The 16,413-nt window shown below is 35.8% G+C and overlaps 1 protein-coding gene across 3 annotated transcripts in view; it reads right to left on the bottom strand.

Moving 5' to 3' along the window:
- Window positions 1–16,413, bottom strand: part of Pbx3 (PBX homeobox 3) — a 204,654-nt gene that overhangs the window by 26,761 nt on the left and 161,480 nt on the right. For all 3 annotated transcript variants that reach the window (XM_047524298.1, XM_047524296.1, XM_047524297.1), the window contains exons 4-5: window positions 12,265–12,455; window positions 6,573–6,708 (exon numbers count right to left, since the gene is read on the bottom strand). In XM_047524298.1, coding sequence (XP_047380254.1) covers window positions 6,573–6,708; window positions 12,265–12,455 — 327 coding nt within the window. The remainder of the gene's footprint in view (window positions 1–6,572; window positions 6,709–12,264; window positions 12,456–16,413) is intronic.

Raw genomic sequence — 16,413 nt, forward strand, 5'->3', positions numbered from 1 at the left:
ACACACATATGTAGGTGAAGGGAATATATATCGCATATGTTTTCTTTTTTAAACATATCACATATATAAAAGTATATACATATCCTAAGTATAGAGCTTGATGAATTTTCATAAGTGAACACACCTGTGAAACCAGCACGTGGATCAAGAAACCTTCCTCCCCTTGCAATCACTATTCCCTCAAAGGTAACCACAACCTGACTTCCAACACCTAAGGTTAATTTTGCCTATTTTTGAATTTTTTACAAATGGAATCATGACTTCCTCAATATCACGCTATTACATATAGTTGTGGTTCACTCATTCTCATTGTTGAAAAAATTCCAAATATGCATAAATACACTATATTTACAAGTTAATTATGAATATTATTGCTGAGAACACTCCTGTGAATATATTTTGGTGAATATATATACACGATTCTATTCTATAAAGCAAAAGTTTTGCCTCTTAAATTCACTGATGCTACTTTTATCCCTAGCACAGTATCTGGCACATTATAGGGGTTACAATGAGTATTTGCCAAAAAAAAAAAAAAAAAAAAAAAATTGCATTTTAAAAACCCAATAAGTATTTGTTTAGCAAGTAATGAAATTAGTCTTTTAACACTTCTCTTGTTTAAATCTAAAAATCCAAGCAAAACTTCTTTGAATGACTTCATAAAAATGGCATCACACATTGTTCTGCAATCTGCATTTTTCACTTGACATCATGTTTCTAGGATTCACTACAATTGATGCACTCAGCTGTAGATCATTCTTTCACTGCTATAGAATGCTCCACTGTGGGATTATCACACAGTGTATTTATCCATTTTTCTAACCAATGGATGATTATTTGTTTCAAGTTTCTACCATTTCAAACAATGTTGCTATGAATGCTCTTTCTAGTGTCTTTTAATACACACAGGCAAGAGATGTTTTAAGGTCTGTGCATGTTCAAATTTATTTTATTTATTTATTTTATTTATTTAAAATAAATATTTATTTATTTATTTTATTTATTTATTTATTTTACAATGCCAAGAACTTTCCAAAGTGTGTAACAAATTACATTCTTGCTGCTGCATAGTCTTGGCAATGCTTGGTCATATTTACAATATTTTGCCAATCCAGAAAATGTAAAATGCTATTTCATTGCAGTTTTTAAAAAATATTTTTATAGATGGACAGAACACTTTTATTTGTTTATTTTTTTATATGGTGCTGAGGATCAAACCCAGTGCCTCACATGGCAAGCACTCTGCCACTGAGCCACAATTCCCAGTCCTTCATTGCAGTTTTTTTTTTTTTTTAATATTTTTTTAGTTGTCAGTGGATCTTTTATTTTTTTATATGTGGTGCTGAGCATTGAACCCAGGGCCTCACATATGCCAGGCAAGCACTATACCACTGAGCCACAACTCCAGTCTCTCATTACAGTTTTTAAATCACATTTTCCTGATTACTAACAAGAATAAGGATCTCTTTCTATAATTGACCATTCACATATCTTCTTCAAAATCATGGTTCAAGGCTGTTAAGGTTTGTATAAGAGATGTCCCCAAGAACTCATATGTGAAACAATGCAGGAACATTCAGAGGTGAAATGATTATGTTATGAGGAAATGATTAGATTATGAGCTGTAACCTCATGAGTGGATTAGGGTGATGAATTAATAATTTGAAAGGATTACTATATTGGATAACTCTAGATAGCTAGTGTGTGGCTGGAGGAAGTAGGTCCCTGGGGCCTGCCTTTGGGGTTTATATTTTATCCCTGGTGTCTCACTCTCTCTTTTTATCTGCTTTTCTGTAGCCATGAACTAAGCAGCTTTCCTCCATGTCTACCTTCTGCCATGACGGTCCACCATCATCCTCAGGCTCAACTATGGAGCTGGCCGACCATGGAATGAATCTGTTTAACTGTGAGCCCAAAATAAACATTTCCTCCTCTGACCTGTTCTTGTCAAATATTTTGGTCACAGCAACACATAGCTGACTAACACAAGGTCTTTTGCCTATTTTTCAAAAGGGTTGTCTTTGGAGGGCAGGGGGGCCTTACTGGGGATGATGTTCTTCATCTTTTTCTTATTAATTTATAGGAGTTCCTCATATACGTTGGATGATTTTAATCCTGTTGTTTATAAACATACAAATATCTTCTTGCAGTTCATGGGCTGTCTTCACATTTTAAAATACTTTATTGGAAAATAATTCCAAACCTGCATAAAAGGTTACAATAAAAACAATACAAAGAAGAGCTATGGGCCTGACATTGTGAGCACAATGGTGGAGCACTTGCCTAGCATGCTTGAGGCACTGGGTTCCATCTTCAGTGTCACATACAAAACTAAATAAAGTTATTAAAAAAAAAAAAAAAAAGCACAGGTGTGTATGCCCTTCACTCAGATTTACCCATTCTTAACATTTTGCCTCATTTGTTTTATCTTTGTGCATATTCATGCACTATGTGCATGTGTGTGTGTGCTTATAAACATATACATACATATACACATTCACGCATTTATTTTTCCTAAAGTTTTCAGGGTAAGTTATATACAACATGTCCCTTTACCTCTAAGTCAGTCTGTGGATAGTTTCTAAGCCTACAGATATTCTCCCACATAACCACAATACAATTATCATTCACAATTTACTTACTAAATTTAATCCCATGATGTCTGTTATGGCATTTTCCCTCCTCCAGTACAGGATCCAGTCAGGGGTCAGGTATTGCACTGAGCTGTTATCTCTTCAGTCTGTTTAATCTAGAACATTTCCATGACCCTTCTTTGTCATTTTTGGAGAATGCTCCCTCTCACCTTTCTTTCCCAATATAACATTCCTCACTTTGGGTTTGTGATTTTTCTAGTGGTTCTATTTAGGTTACATTCTTGGGTGAAACATTGTACCCAAAGTCTACCTGCTCCTCACTGGTGATGCTGCCTGATGACCTGGGCAATTTTTTGTTCCATTTCTCCTTTTTTTTTTTTTTTTTTAAACAAATCCCTTATGACTAATACAGGTTGATGCAGAGACATTTTAAGACTATGTTCTTCAGTAATTTTCCCCTAAATCTATTAGTGATTCTGGCCAGATCCAATCTTTACTGAAATGTTTGTATCATGATTAAGTACTTTAATAACAAACATTCTACACTGAATTTATCCATCTTTTTCTTTGTTGCTTACACATTTTGTCATTTAAGAAATTCTGATCTATCTTCAAAGTATTAAAAATATCTTTACTTTTTCTTTCAAAGATTCCCTACTTATTTGTAATAAGTATTTTAAGCAGCAGCAATAAAGTTTCAGTTTCATATGCTCTAAAGCTAGCAAAAATTATGTAGTTCCTATTGCTTATTTTTGGTATGTTTCAGTATTTTTAAAGTTAGCTTGTACATGAACAATCTCCAGATTTTAAATTTACTTCTACTTCAGTATAATTTAGACTTTAAACAATGTTTTTTCTCTTTTGACTTGTCAGGTTTGAAACAGTCTCTGTTATCATTTCTAACCAACTTTTACAGACCATTGATTTATAAGACTAGCAACAGATATCTTTAATAGTTAAAATGATAACATCATTTTATCTACTTCAGAGATATAGGGGGAGGGAATTGTAGGGAAATTAACTTTTTAGGCAGGGAACAGCTGAATAGAGGAAAATTGTCCCAATTTAAAATGATACTTAAACTGACGGGTGAAACTCTGAAAGGTTGACCTGGAAGAAACAAAGGCAGAAAGTTTGCCTCTTAAACACATAAATGGATCGATGTCTATATATTTCTACTCCTCTTTTTCTTAGTAATGACTACAAAAAGTTCAAAACCTAACCTATAGAAAACAAGTGAAATAGGTGTGGTATCATATGCCTGTAGTCTCAGCTAGAGCAACATAGTGAGACTCTCATCACAAATGAACAAAACAAACAAATAAACCAAAAACAAATGTGAAATGAATATAGCAACTAACAATTTTTTTAAACACTAAGTGGGTTCCTGGCCTATTTTAGAAGTGAAACTAACTCAGAACAACCAGAAGGAAACCTTTTATCACTTACCTTATTCCACAAATATACATTGAGGGGGTTGGGGTTGTGGTTCAGTGGTAGAGTACTTGCCTAGCACGTGTGAGGCACTGGGTTTGATTCTCAGCACCGCATATAAATAAATAAATAAAAATAAGGATTCATTGACAACTAAAAATATATATATACATATACATATATTGGGTATGTCCTACACCATACCCAAAATGCTAGGTTCTATCACTAATGAAAAAGCCAGATTACACTGTTGTGGGGTTTTTGTGTGTATGTGGTACTAAAGATTGAACAGAGGGTTTCTTGCATGTTAAAAGCATTCTATCATTGAGCTACACCCCTAGTCCTTTTTAAATGAAATTTTACTTTGAGACAGGATCTCACTAAATTGCCAAGGTTGGCCTCAAACTTTCAACCCTCCTGCCTCAGCTTCCTGAGCCAGTGGGATTACAGGTATGTGCCACTGTGCTCAGTCAGATTACAATGTTTTTAAAAAAGATATACAATCTGTGTTATTCTCCAATAGTATCTGTGATATAGAAATGTAAAAAAGTAAACAAAAAAAGCAGTAGTAGAACACCTTAATTTTAATTGGATCTAAAATAATGGAACACACCTATAATCCCAGCAACTGAGGAGGTTGGGGCAGAAGGACCAGGAGTTCAGGGTAAACCTTGGCAACTTAGTGAGTTTCTGTCTCAAAATAAAAATAAAAAGGGTTGGGGACATAACTCATTAGTAGAGTGCCCCTGGGTTCAATCACCAACACCAGGGGGCGGGGGGCGGGTAGGATGGGGGAATGGATTCACAAACTTTCAAATTCTATGTCATAGAGCAGTAATGAGAATCAGAAAGCCAGACCTGGCTTCCTCATCTCGTGTTCAGCATGAGCCTAATCTTCTCACTTATGTTTGGGGGGAAATGCATGTTCCAGGCAACCCAATTGAAATGAATGTACTTCTGATATAATTTTCCCCGTCTGATCCCACACATTACAGTTAGTATTTCAAGTGGCAGTGAGCGCTATGTAATCCAGATGATAATATTTTCTATAATGTATGTCTTTGTAAGCTGGTACCGCAAATCAATTATATTCTATTTCTAATTAGGCACAACCAATCAAAATATACCTAGTTTATAAGAGAATGACAATAAACTTTAATTATAAACTGAGGTTTGCTCTAGAGGTTCTATAGGAAACAAGGCCAAAATAGGAAGTAAAAATCTGATTAAACTCAAATCCTTTTACTCTTACCTAACAATGACTTAAAATGATGGGACAAGATCCTCGTTGCAAACTGAAGGGAATCTTTAGTATCTTGGACTTCAGATGTATAGCACAAGTATTCATTTAGAAAGTACTTCTAAATTTTTGATCTTTTGGCCTCTTAGAGAACACTGAAATTTCTGCCAAGAGTCAGTTTTTCCTTACATTCCACTGCAAGAACTGACTGGTAAAATTATCACTTCCGCATGCAATAAAGAAATGCTAAACAAATATAAATCTATACGCAAAAATTAAAGTACTTTGAATAGTATTATATTTTAGAAATAATGCCAATAAGATATACAGTCATCCTTTGGTGTCCATGGGGGAACTGGTTCCATATTTCCCCAAGGATAGCAAAATCTGAGGATGTTCAAGTGTCTTATATAAAAAGGCATAGTATTTACATTTAAACTACCCATATCCTCCTGTATATTTAACATCTCTAGATTATCTGTAAAACCTAATACAGAGTAAATACTACGTAAATAATTGTTTTATTGTTCAAGGAATAATGGTGAGAAAAAAGTCTGTACATGTTAAGTAAGGATGCAATTTTTTCCCAGTGGATATGGAGTGCTGACTGTACTTACATTTTAAAGAGGTACAGTTTGTGTATTTATTGAAGTATCACCAATTCTCAATATAAATATCAGTCTATCTGACTAAAACTAAACATACTGATGTTAGAAGATAGAAGAAAACTTCAAGGCCATAAGTGATCACAAGTGGACCTTAAAAAAATAAATAATAACAACTCTGACTGCCATGAACTTAATTCTTCTGTTTAATGGATAACAAGGAAGGAAGCAAAGAAATCCTTGGGACTCAAACATTACAATATGGTTACTAAGAAGGGGTTTGGTGAATTCCTCAGTTTTCACCAAAGAGTTATATTAAATTTCCTTTTCAGCAACAAGTTTGTTTCTTACTAGTGGAAGGTTCAGTCAGTACCCTAAGTTAGGGAAACCAGGAGTCCATGTCGCTTACTGGAGAGTTACTTAAGTGCTAACTGTCTCTCACCATGGCATGTTTATGTGCTCTCTACAGAAGATTTACACTGGGGGCTGATTCTTATCCAAGAATCTTGATTCCTTGCCCCCTAAGATTTTAAAAATATTACCTAAGCTTTAAGATTTTGCATAAAAACATGGAAATATCTATACTTTGTATCTTCTTTGACAATGGAAATTTAGATATGACCTTGAATGAGAAGGCCCTGAGGAAGGAACAGGATTCCTACAGCAGTGAACAGGACAGACCATCAGGTTCCCTCTCACCTGTGACACTGTGATGCTGCATTTCTTGGCCAGCTCCTCTTTGGCTTCTTCACTGGGGTAGGGGTTGCTGAGGTGTGAGTAAAAATATTCATTCAAGATTTCTGTGGCCTGTTTACTGAAATTACGCCTTTTCCGTCTATGACAAGAGGGAAAAAAATTGCAGTTATGATCAGTATTGATCAAAGAGGAATAGATTAATTATGATCATACTTTTAAAACATTCTTAGGGTCTAATATTTCACCAAGATATTATAAATTACATTCTAGGCATCCTCCAAAGCACTATCCAACTCACTGTAAGATATACTAAGAAAAATACTAGAATATGAAGTGCAATTAATTTCATTCTTAAATTTATTCAATAATATTTACTGAGGACCTAATGTTCTAGGTATTAAATAAAAATCCATAGAGAACAAAACGGACAACGTTCAGAGATCTGACAGGCAATTGGAGAGCTAAGGGAGAGAATTAGATGGGAGAAGAAAGACATTAGACAAGGATCACAGAAATAAATAATAACAGATCTTAGTAACCATATCAAGTATCATGAAGGAAAAGTATAAGGTACCATGAAAGTATTAAACAGAAAAATATAACTCAGGTTATGGAGTCAGGACTAATTTCTTTGAAAAGTGATATTTAATCTGGGACCTGGAAACATACAGGAGTTAGATAAAGAATAGAGATAAAGAGTACTGGGCAGAGAAAAAGTTCCAGAGATAGAAAAGAACCTGGTGAGTCTGAAGGACCAGAGGAGGCTGGAGTTCAGGAAAAGGCAGGGAATGTGTGAGAAGAGCCACATTATAGAGGTTTAATGGACTCCACAAGAATTTGGGGATTTTAGTCTAAAAGTCACAGGAAGCTATTAAAAATTTAAGTTTCCATGTTTTTAAATCATTATTCTGACTGTTCAGGAAGGTCAAAAAGGACACAAAAGAAAATGTAAAGACCATTCAAGGAGATGGTCACACTGGTCAAATTGAAGATGATAGTAACTCATGTTCAATTTGACCATCTATTTGAATAGAAGTTTGGTGGATTAGACTAATGGGAATGAAGAGAAAGAAGGGGTGATGGGAATAGGAAAGACAGATGAATAAGACACAACTTTCCTATGTTCACATATGCATATGCCACCAGTGAAATTCCACATCATGTACAATCACAAAAACGGGATCCTAACTAGAATAAGATATTCTCTGTGTATGTATCATATCTCAAAATACACTCCACTCTCACTCTAAAAAGAACAAATAAAAAAATAAAATCATAAAAGAAGATCTATATAAAGGGTAAAAGCAGGACTTGGTGATGGACTGGATGGGGGAGAGGGTGTGGGAAACCGAAGTCAGGTGAGGGGAAAAAAAGCATACCAAGAAGGCATAAGCAACTGCCTGGACTTAGGTAAAATTTCCTCACAAGAGAAAGAGCAGAGCAGGAAAAATCTGCCTTTGCTGGGAGAAGAACAAGTACTAATTAACAATGTATTTCAAGTAGTAAAAAATGCTATTTATATTTGGTTGCTGTTATTAACATTTTAAAGAATTCCTGCCTGAAAATAAGCATCTGTCAGATTTCACTTTAGATTAGATCCTCCAGTAACTGGAAAATACCTTCCCAAGATAATTTTCTTGATACTTTCTCCAAATAATCTTAACTGTCTTCTCAACAGTGAGCTCTACACTCACTGATGTTATAGAGGTGGGTAGTGTCTGAGTTTCTTCCAGTTACCACAACATCACTTCCATGACAGGTTAAATATGCAATTCATGTTTCAACACTCAAGGAGAGTCAAGGGAGTAAGAAATCTAGGTCTGATCAAAACATCTCAGGTTTCAGAAGGTTTTGGAAAGTTAAACCATTGTTTCCTGTGGGATGAAGATTAGATTCAAAATCTACTTGGGGTTTAAAATCAACAGGAGTTGATGAAGACTTGGGTGGAGGAAGTGATGAGGGAAGACAGGGAAGGAAAAGAAGGAAGAGAAATACACTAAGAAGAAAAGCAATTAGCATTTGTGCAGGAATCAAGCAGCAACTGGAAAAAAAGACAAGGCCCTAAGTGGAGCATGTGAAATAGGCACCCAGCTGAGCAGGGGGCAGGCTAAGTAGGGTGGAAAAGGGTCATAGATACTCAAAGGATCAAACCTGCAGGCATTATCTGGTCCATAGACTACTTGTTGAGAACACACAGTAACAACCTGCTCATAAAAATCTAGGTTTCTGGTTTCTTATGATAAACTGGAAGATCAGCCATGCCAGGCCCACATTATCAGAAGGCAGCTGAGGGCTAAAGCTGAGTGATGGGTGTCTCCTTAAATAGGCACCTGTCTGTTCTATCCCTTACTACATCCCCAACCCAGCCATTCTACTCAATTCCAATGTATGTCAATGTGTGAGTTTGTGACTCTCAGTCAGAAACATGGAATACAGCAACAAAGCCCAGAGATGGTGGGCGTAGATGACACAAAGAGTGTATGTTTGCAAAATGGGAACATGTGAAAGGAGGAATGAGAAAAAAACCTACTCAAGAAAGCAAAGAGAAGCCTGTCTCACATAGATTTTGCCCAGGCAAATTTTTAGCAAATATCACAAAATCTCAGGAGAATAAATTCATGGGTAGAACAGAATACCTTACCACATGTTCAGCAATTCAAATTATATCACTTCTATTTAAAAAACAAGGGATCTACACAAATTTATTCTTAAATATTTTGCATCGGTGCATGCTTTAAACATGAGCACAGCCTTACAGAAAAGCAGAGAGAGCACAGGAATCATGTATCTGAATGAGCATGTTTGCCTAGAGCAGAACAACCCTGCCTTCTCAGTGCAGAGGGCTTGCTAAGAGGCACTGCAAGAATACATGGAACCAAAGCTCAGTATCTGCATTCACTTGAAGGCACAGGAGAGAATACGGTCTTATACTTTATTTATTTTTTAGGAAAACATCCTGTAGAAAATGCCCATTAAGTATTTCCCTCTCAGTCTCACTTCCCCCAGGCTTCACAACAGTCTAAATGGCTACGCCTCAGGCCAGAGTGCAGAGGCCCATCAGTCCCAGGGCCAAGGCCCATCAGCATCACAGTGTTACTAACAGCAGTCTCTGTGGGAGAAGGGACTGCTCCAAGCTCTGCTGCTCTCAGGGCTCTGCTCAGTCTAGGCTGTTAACATACTTTCTCTTCATGGAAGAAAAATAAATCATTTAGGTATATACATTATGAATGCAGTTATGCAAAAAAAATAAGCATACATGTTGACAAGAATGGAAAAGTATCAGCAGAAATAAGGATAGCAATTGTATTAGGAAGGATATCTTCCTTTCACAAGTACATGTTAATATCTTTGTTATCTAAATGCTCAAATTTGCCAAACCATTTGAAATGGTTTTTGTTTATTTTCTAAAGCTACCTCTCTAACTCTCATTTCAGCTACTAGGAATATTAAGTGGAAATGTCCATTCATCTGGTCAGTCAATTATTTCTCTGTAACTGATTACACATAAGGCGCTTGCTATAATAGTGAGGAATGCAAATGTGTGAGTCTTGGCTTTCAATGACTCTGTGGCTTATCAAGGAAGAAATGTTCATGAAAAACTCCAAGAAAAGGAAGTCAAAAATGTTCCAATTCTGACTTAATAATTGCATTATTGAGAATTCATCCTTAGGGAAAAAAATTCTAAAGATCAATAGGATCAATGCATACAGATACTGACACACTAATTTCAATCATTATATGTCTAAAATAGTTCCAGGCCTTCCCTCCCCATTCTCCTTCCCTTCCTTCCTTTCTTTCCAGCACTACCACCCTATTATACCTCATTATACTATCGAATAGAATACTAGAGTGTATCTATTTACTTGCTTATTGTGTTTCCTGAAGTAAAATGTAACTCAAGTGGGCCATGTACATAAACCTGTCTTGTTTAGGATTATTTCCTCAGCACAAGTATTTGTGGAAAGCAAGCAAAGAAAGGAAGGAAGAAATTATAATGGAAACTGATAGCAATAACTTAAATGCTAAAAAATAAGTTAATGTACTTAGATTATTTACTATATATCTATTTGGTAAACTCCAACTATTAAAATGCTATTTTAAATTAAAGCTTATACTAAATAAAAATGTTTATTCACAGTAAATTTTCTAAGAAATATATCAAATTATGTATATTGAACCATCACAAAGACTTAAAAGCCCCCAAAATAAAAAACCAGAAGGAAATATACTAAAACAGTTATAGTGATTTTTTTTAAGGTGGCAAAAATATAGTTGGCTTATCCCTCACTCTTCTATTGCATCTACTTTTCAAATTTTCCACAGAACTTGTTTTTTTTTTTTTTTTAAGTAGAAAAAATAATAACAATACAACTTAAAAGCATCCAAAAATAAAAAAGCAATTCAGACAGGGACAGGTCAAAGAGGACCTTAAGTAACCAAGTTAAGGAGTGTGTGACTTACCCAACAATCACAAGCTCTTGTTTTGTTTGACACTGGGGCTTGAACCCAGGGCCTACCACTGAGCTACACGTACCCCAGCCCCAACGAGCTACCATAGGTTTTAAAGCATCAGCTTATCGGATTGATAACCAATATGAGAACAGGGAAGGGATATGGAGGATGGGCTGGAGGGGAGTGAGGCTGGGGACAGGTCACTAGGAGAAGGGTCCGTGCAAGTCTAGCTACAAAAGGATGAACAGGGACTACAGTATGAAGAAAAGGGAGAGAGAGGGCTGGTATGAGAACCACTGAAATAAAGCACAGTGAATCCAAATGACTAATTCAACAGGGAAGAAGGGGAAGCCGAGGGGCCTACAGAGCTGTGCCTAACTAGGAAAGTGTTGAATTACTAGGTGGTGAATTTCCTTACTTGGTTTAAGGAAGAGTTCTGGCATGAAGAATGTTCCTCACACTGTTTTCCAGCTGAAATGCCAACTTTGTTATTTCCTTTAATATTATGAAATTTGGGTGAAAATTATCACTTGTCAGATTCCAAGGGGGAGAAAATAAAACAAAATAGCAGTTCCTTTCTAAAGCTGAAGACTAATCATTAGCTATAGCAGTGCCCAACAGGCATCCCTACAGAGGCAGTTTGTACTGGGACCTTGACAATTCTTCTGTCACTCAGCAAGTCACCACGTACTGTTTCTTATCACAAATGATGTTATTACCGAATTCCTGTGAAGTTTGGTGAAAACTTCGGATAAAAGGGAAATTTTCATGTTTACAGGAGAAACTTACAGGCTTTCCTACCTGATCTTATAGAGTTTGGAGTTTTCTGGTAAATGCTATTAACATCATTCTTAGCAGTATCAATATCAACAAGCATTTTCATATAATATGCATAAGCAACATAAGCATTAATAAATTCTTGGAAAATAAGTCTTTGTTAAAGTTTCATGCAGAAAACTATCCTTAAAAATACAATATCAGAATGAAAGACTCCATATTCCTACAGTCATTAGCAGCAGCACCAATACCATGCATTTCCCAGTCACTAAACTGGCAGCTAATGGCACTCCCATAACCAGACAAGAGGTAACAGCGCAGGCCCCTGAAGTGGGCTACCTGTGTACTGTAGGGAAAAGCTCCTGTGACCAAATTAAAGAATCTGAGACCTACTAGCCAGCTTTATAGAAAACAATACCCAAAGAGTGAAGAGGGAGCCATACAATCAATTTATGGCCTCACATACCTGGCATCAAGGAACCTTGATCTTAGAATCATAACTGCTTCACAAGTGCTTTGTTTGAGCTGCATCTGAATGGAACTAAATTTTCGATGAATGATGCCCACCATTCTTTCAATCTCTTTTGGGGAAATGGGACGCGTTCTACTCTGTTCTCGGAGAAGGTTCATCACATGTGTAGTGAATTCATTACATGCCTGTAACGGGGGGAAAAAAAATCACTCCTTAGAATACTGGTATTTTATATTATCATACCCAGACATTAACTCATCTGAATTTCCACCTCATTTGCAATCACTACTACCACTGTGTAGTGGGTAAGGTAAAATAAAACTAAGATACTTAGGAAATAGCGGTGGTGTAGTTAGATGGGGCCAGAAGAATTCTGAAACCGAGTGGTCAGACATGCAAAGGAGACACTGTATTCAATCACCCTTCCACCTCTCCTTGTTCTAGTTCCAAAATAAAATTTTCCCACTGGAAGATGCTCGTTACTACTACTAGTACTACACATATACATATACTTTTTCCCCTACCCCCACCCCCTCTAGTGTTTTACATTTAGTCAACAAATGTTTACTGCAAAATTAAGTTCAAACCCTTCCAAGAACTATCAGGGACATGGAAACAAGCAAGATGTAGACCTGGCCTTCAGTGAAATAAAACAAACAAATAATTCTCACACAAGGAAATCATTACAAAGTGTAAGAGGAAGGTATTAATAAAGACTTCGTTAGTTCCAAGCAGGAAGTGTTCTCATCTGAAGAATTCATGGGAGAAGTAATGTTGGGCTATAAAGAATGGGTAGTATTTTTGAAAGGCAGCTAAAGGTAGATATCAGGAGAAATTCTAAGCACAAGAAAAACTGTAGCAATAACAGCACATAGCAACTTTAGCGAGTTGCTAGGAGGAACAGAGAGAATTTGTAGAGAAGAGGAAGGCCCTTCTTGTTTGGGTTGGAGCTAGGGATTGCACCCAGGCCTCAGGTGTGTTAAGCATGAGCTCTACCACTGGGTTACACCCTAAAGGCAAGAACTAACTGCTGAATCAGCACATGACAAGCATGCCAATGACCTAGTGTAATTCAGGAGCATTCACACCCTGGTGGATAAAAGCCACCCCTGTAAAGTACTCAGCTTTTCCAGGGAGGGGCAGCAAGGAAATAAGAATTAGACTTGGGACTTAACTTTTCAGCTAACAATGCTTGGCCACTGTCTATTTCAGTTCACCTGCACTCTTTTAGATCTGCAAAACTGTGTAACTGGGCCTACACTGAAATTCAGTACTTCCTTGGTAAATACAGCATCAGTCTACACTCCTGAATAAAAAGAACATCTGGCATTTTCATTAAAAAGACAGGATGCAAGATTCTGCATCTTACTTCACAGACGCCCCTGGTAGGGTAGGCAGACAGAATGATCATTGATCAAGGCAAGACACATTTTGAAATTATAATCATGTCCACTTCCATCCAGATATTCTGAACAATGCTCACATACAGCACTTGATAGTTTTTCTAACTGCTCATTAGAAAACTAACCTTTTCAAGTACACTGGGTATTTCATGTTAAGCTTTTACAAAACTTTTCTTAAATATTTTTAAGATGAGGTAAAATGAGTCTTCTTACCATTTACTTGAAGTTGTTTTTTAAAAAGTATGTTCAAATTTTAAGAAATTTTAAATTCCTTGTAAGTAATGACCCCATATTATACTTATGGAATTCTTAGAGTAGAGCTGTGCAATACACACAGTAGGCAACCAAGACACCCCAGATGGACTGGTGGGCTTTCCCAACACAATTTAAGAGTGAGGGAGGTTCATACCCAGGAGCTCATTGCCTCTGGGCCACAAGTGCAGGATTCTTAACCTCAGTCCATGGAAAGGGTTAAGATATCTGTGTGACCCCAGGAAATTGTATGCCATTTGTATGCACAGGTGTGTGAGGATCTGCAATTTGTTAAGTTTTCTTTTAGATTCTCAGATGGTCTATAACTAAAAAGGGTTAATAACTACTGTCTGTGGTTATGATACAGTAAAATATTAAGGAATTCTGTAGACTAAAACCAGAATTTTTTATCTTTTAAGGAAACCAAATTTTTAAAAAAGTAAGTATAAGATTTTCCCCACTATGTTATTATCATTTGGATTATCTTATGTCAAGTGAAAAACTGATCACCCAGTCAAGAAATATTATGTATATTTTTTATTAAACTTCCCTAAGGCTATGTTTACATAATTTCCAAATTATATAATTTGACAATATTTGCCTTCAGTTTTCTCATCAGTAAAATGAAGAAAATTAAACTTGAATTTTTCCTCCAAACTGGGGTTAGCAAATTCTACAGCTAGTTCCATTGAATGTTAATACATTGTACAAAAATACAGTGTGTTTGGGAACTGCTGAGTTAACCAAAATTTTATTTATTTATTTATTTATTTATTTATTTATTTAGCAGCGCTGGGGACTGAACCCAGGGCCTTGTGCTTACAAGGCAAGCACTCTACCAACTGAGCTATATCCCCCAGCCCAACCAAAATTTTAGAAGATTTTTATTGGAGGGTGGGGAAAAGGACAATACTACTCAGTATTTTTATGCCAATATGCATAGAGGAGAAATAATACATACAACTTTACCAAAATTTGGCTACCCAAAATCTCCAGAACAGCACTATCTAATAAAAATATATAGTGAGTCACATGTAAGTTTTAATACAAAGAATCATTTTAACAACATATTTGATTTAACCCAATGCATGAAAAACATTTCAACACACAATGTGTTTAAAAAACAAAAACTGTTATGGAGGTATTTCACATTCCTTTTTGTACTCTCTGAAATCCAGTGCATAGTTTACATCTGTAGTACATCTCCACTCAGACTAGGCCAACTCCAAGTGCTCGATAGCTGTGTACAATGTGGGTAGTGTATGGGACAGCACAGCCTCAGAGCATCTTATGGACCAATGGGAAGCACTATACTAGATAATCCCAGATATATTTATATTTTTATTCTTTACACTGCACATTTATAAATGCACAGGCCAGTTTCACTTACAAATGTCCTTGGTGAAGCATTAGAAATTATTCATCTTTGCATTGCAACCTTTGAGTATGTCTTTAATAATCTTTCTATGTGACAAAATGGGAAGCACACAAAAGCACTTTTGCTGCGTATCAAAGGACAGTTGCCTTAAGAAAAAGAATTCTGAGCTGAAGTCACTTTTTTCACAGCAACATTTTTACTTGAAAATAAAATTGATAAATTATGATTATTTGGAATTGGGTACTTGGCAGATGTTTTCTCAAAATGAACCAAGTGAGCCTGTCATATCAAAGAAAATATGTGGCAGAATTTGTGCCCATGATAAAAGTTGAGTTTTCAAATGGAAATTAAAATTTCGGAAAACTTGCATCATACTGTGAGCTTGACAGTTTCCCTGTAGACTTTCTGATTAGTTCACTGTTGATATTAATATATACATATATTTTGGTAATGAAATGTGTTAACATTTGGAAGATACTCCAAATTCAGTGAACCAATACTTTCCAAATGATCAGTGAATCATGTTACAAAGTATGCACAAGTAGATCTATTCAAAGGGCAAACTAAAATCAATGGATTTTAAAGGAGAACCCAAAAAGTTCATTGATGTGGTTTCAGATTTCAACTCATAACTAACCTTTATAAAACTACAACTTGTCAAGTGCTGATATATTTTTTTAAATCCATAATTTTCTGAAAAAGTTATTCATATATCCCTTTCTTTTCTAATGATGTATGTGAGGCCACATGTTCCTCATATACTTCAACCATATGACAATAGATTGACTGCTGAAGCGGATATGAGAATCAAGCTGCCTTCTATTATGGTCAGTATTAGAGTGTGCAAAAATGTAAAAGCAATGTCATTTTTCTCATTAAATTGAGTTTTTTAAAATAAAATTTTAAAGTTATTTTACTTAACATGCAATTGCTTCTATTATTCTTAACTGATAAATACTTTGAATTTTTCTAGCTTTAGTTTCTATTATAATAAATATTGATAGACAAAATCCACCAAGCAAAAGTTCTTGGTACAGGGTAGGAACTCCAATAATTTCAAGAGTCTAAGGCCTATGATAGAGAAGTTGGAGAACTGCCATACTGGGATAT

The sequence above is a fragment of the Sciurus carolinensis genome, chromosome 14 (genome assembly GCF_902686445.1).
Source record: "Sciurus carolinensis chromosome 14, mSciCar1.2, whole genome shotgun sequence".
In the NCBI taxonomy this organism is placed as follows: Eukaryota; Metazoa; Chordata; class Mammalia; order Rodentia; family Sciuridae; genus Sciurus; species Sciurus carolinensis.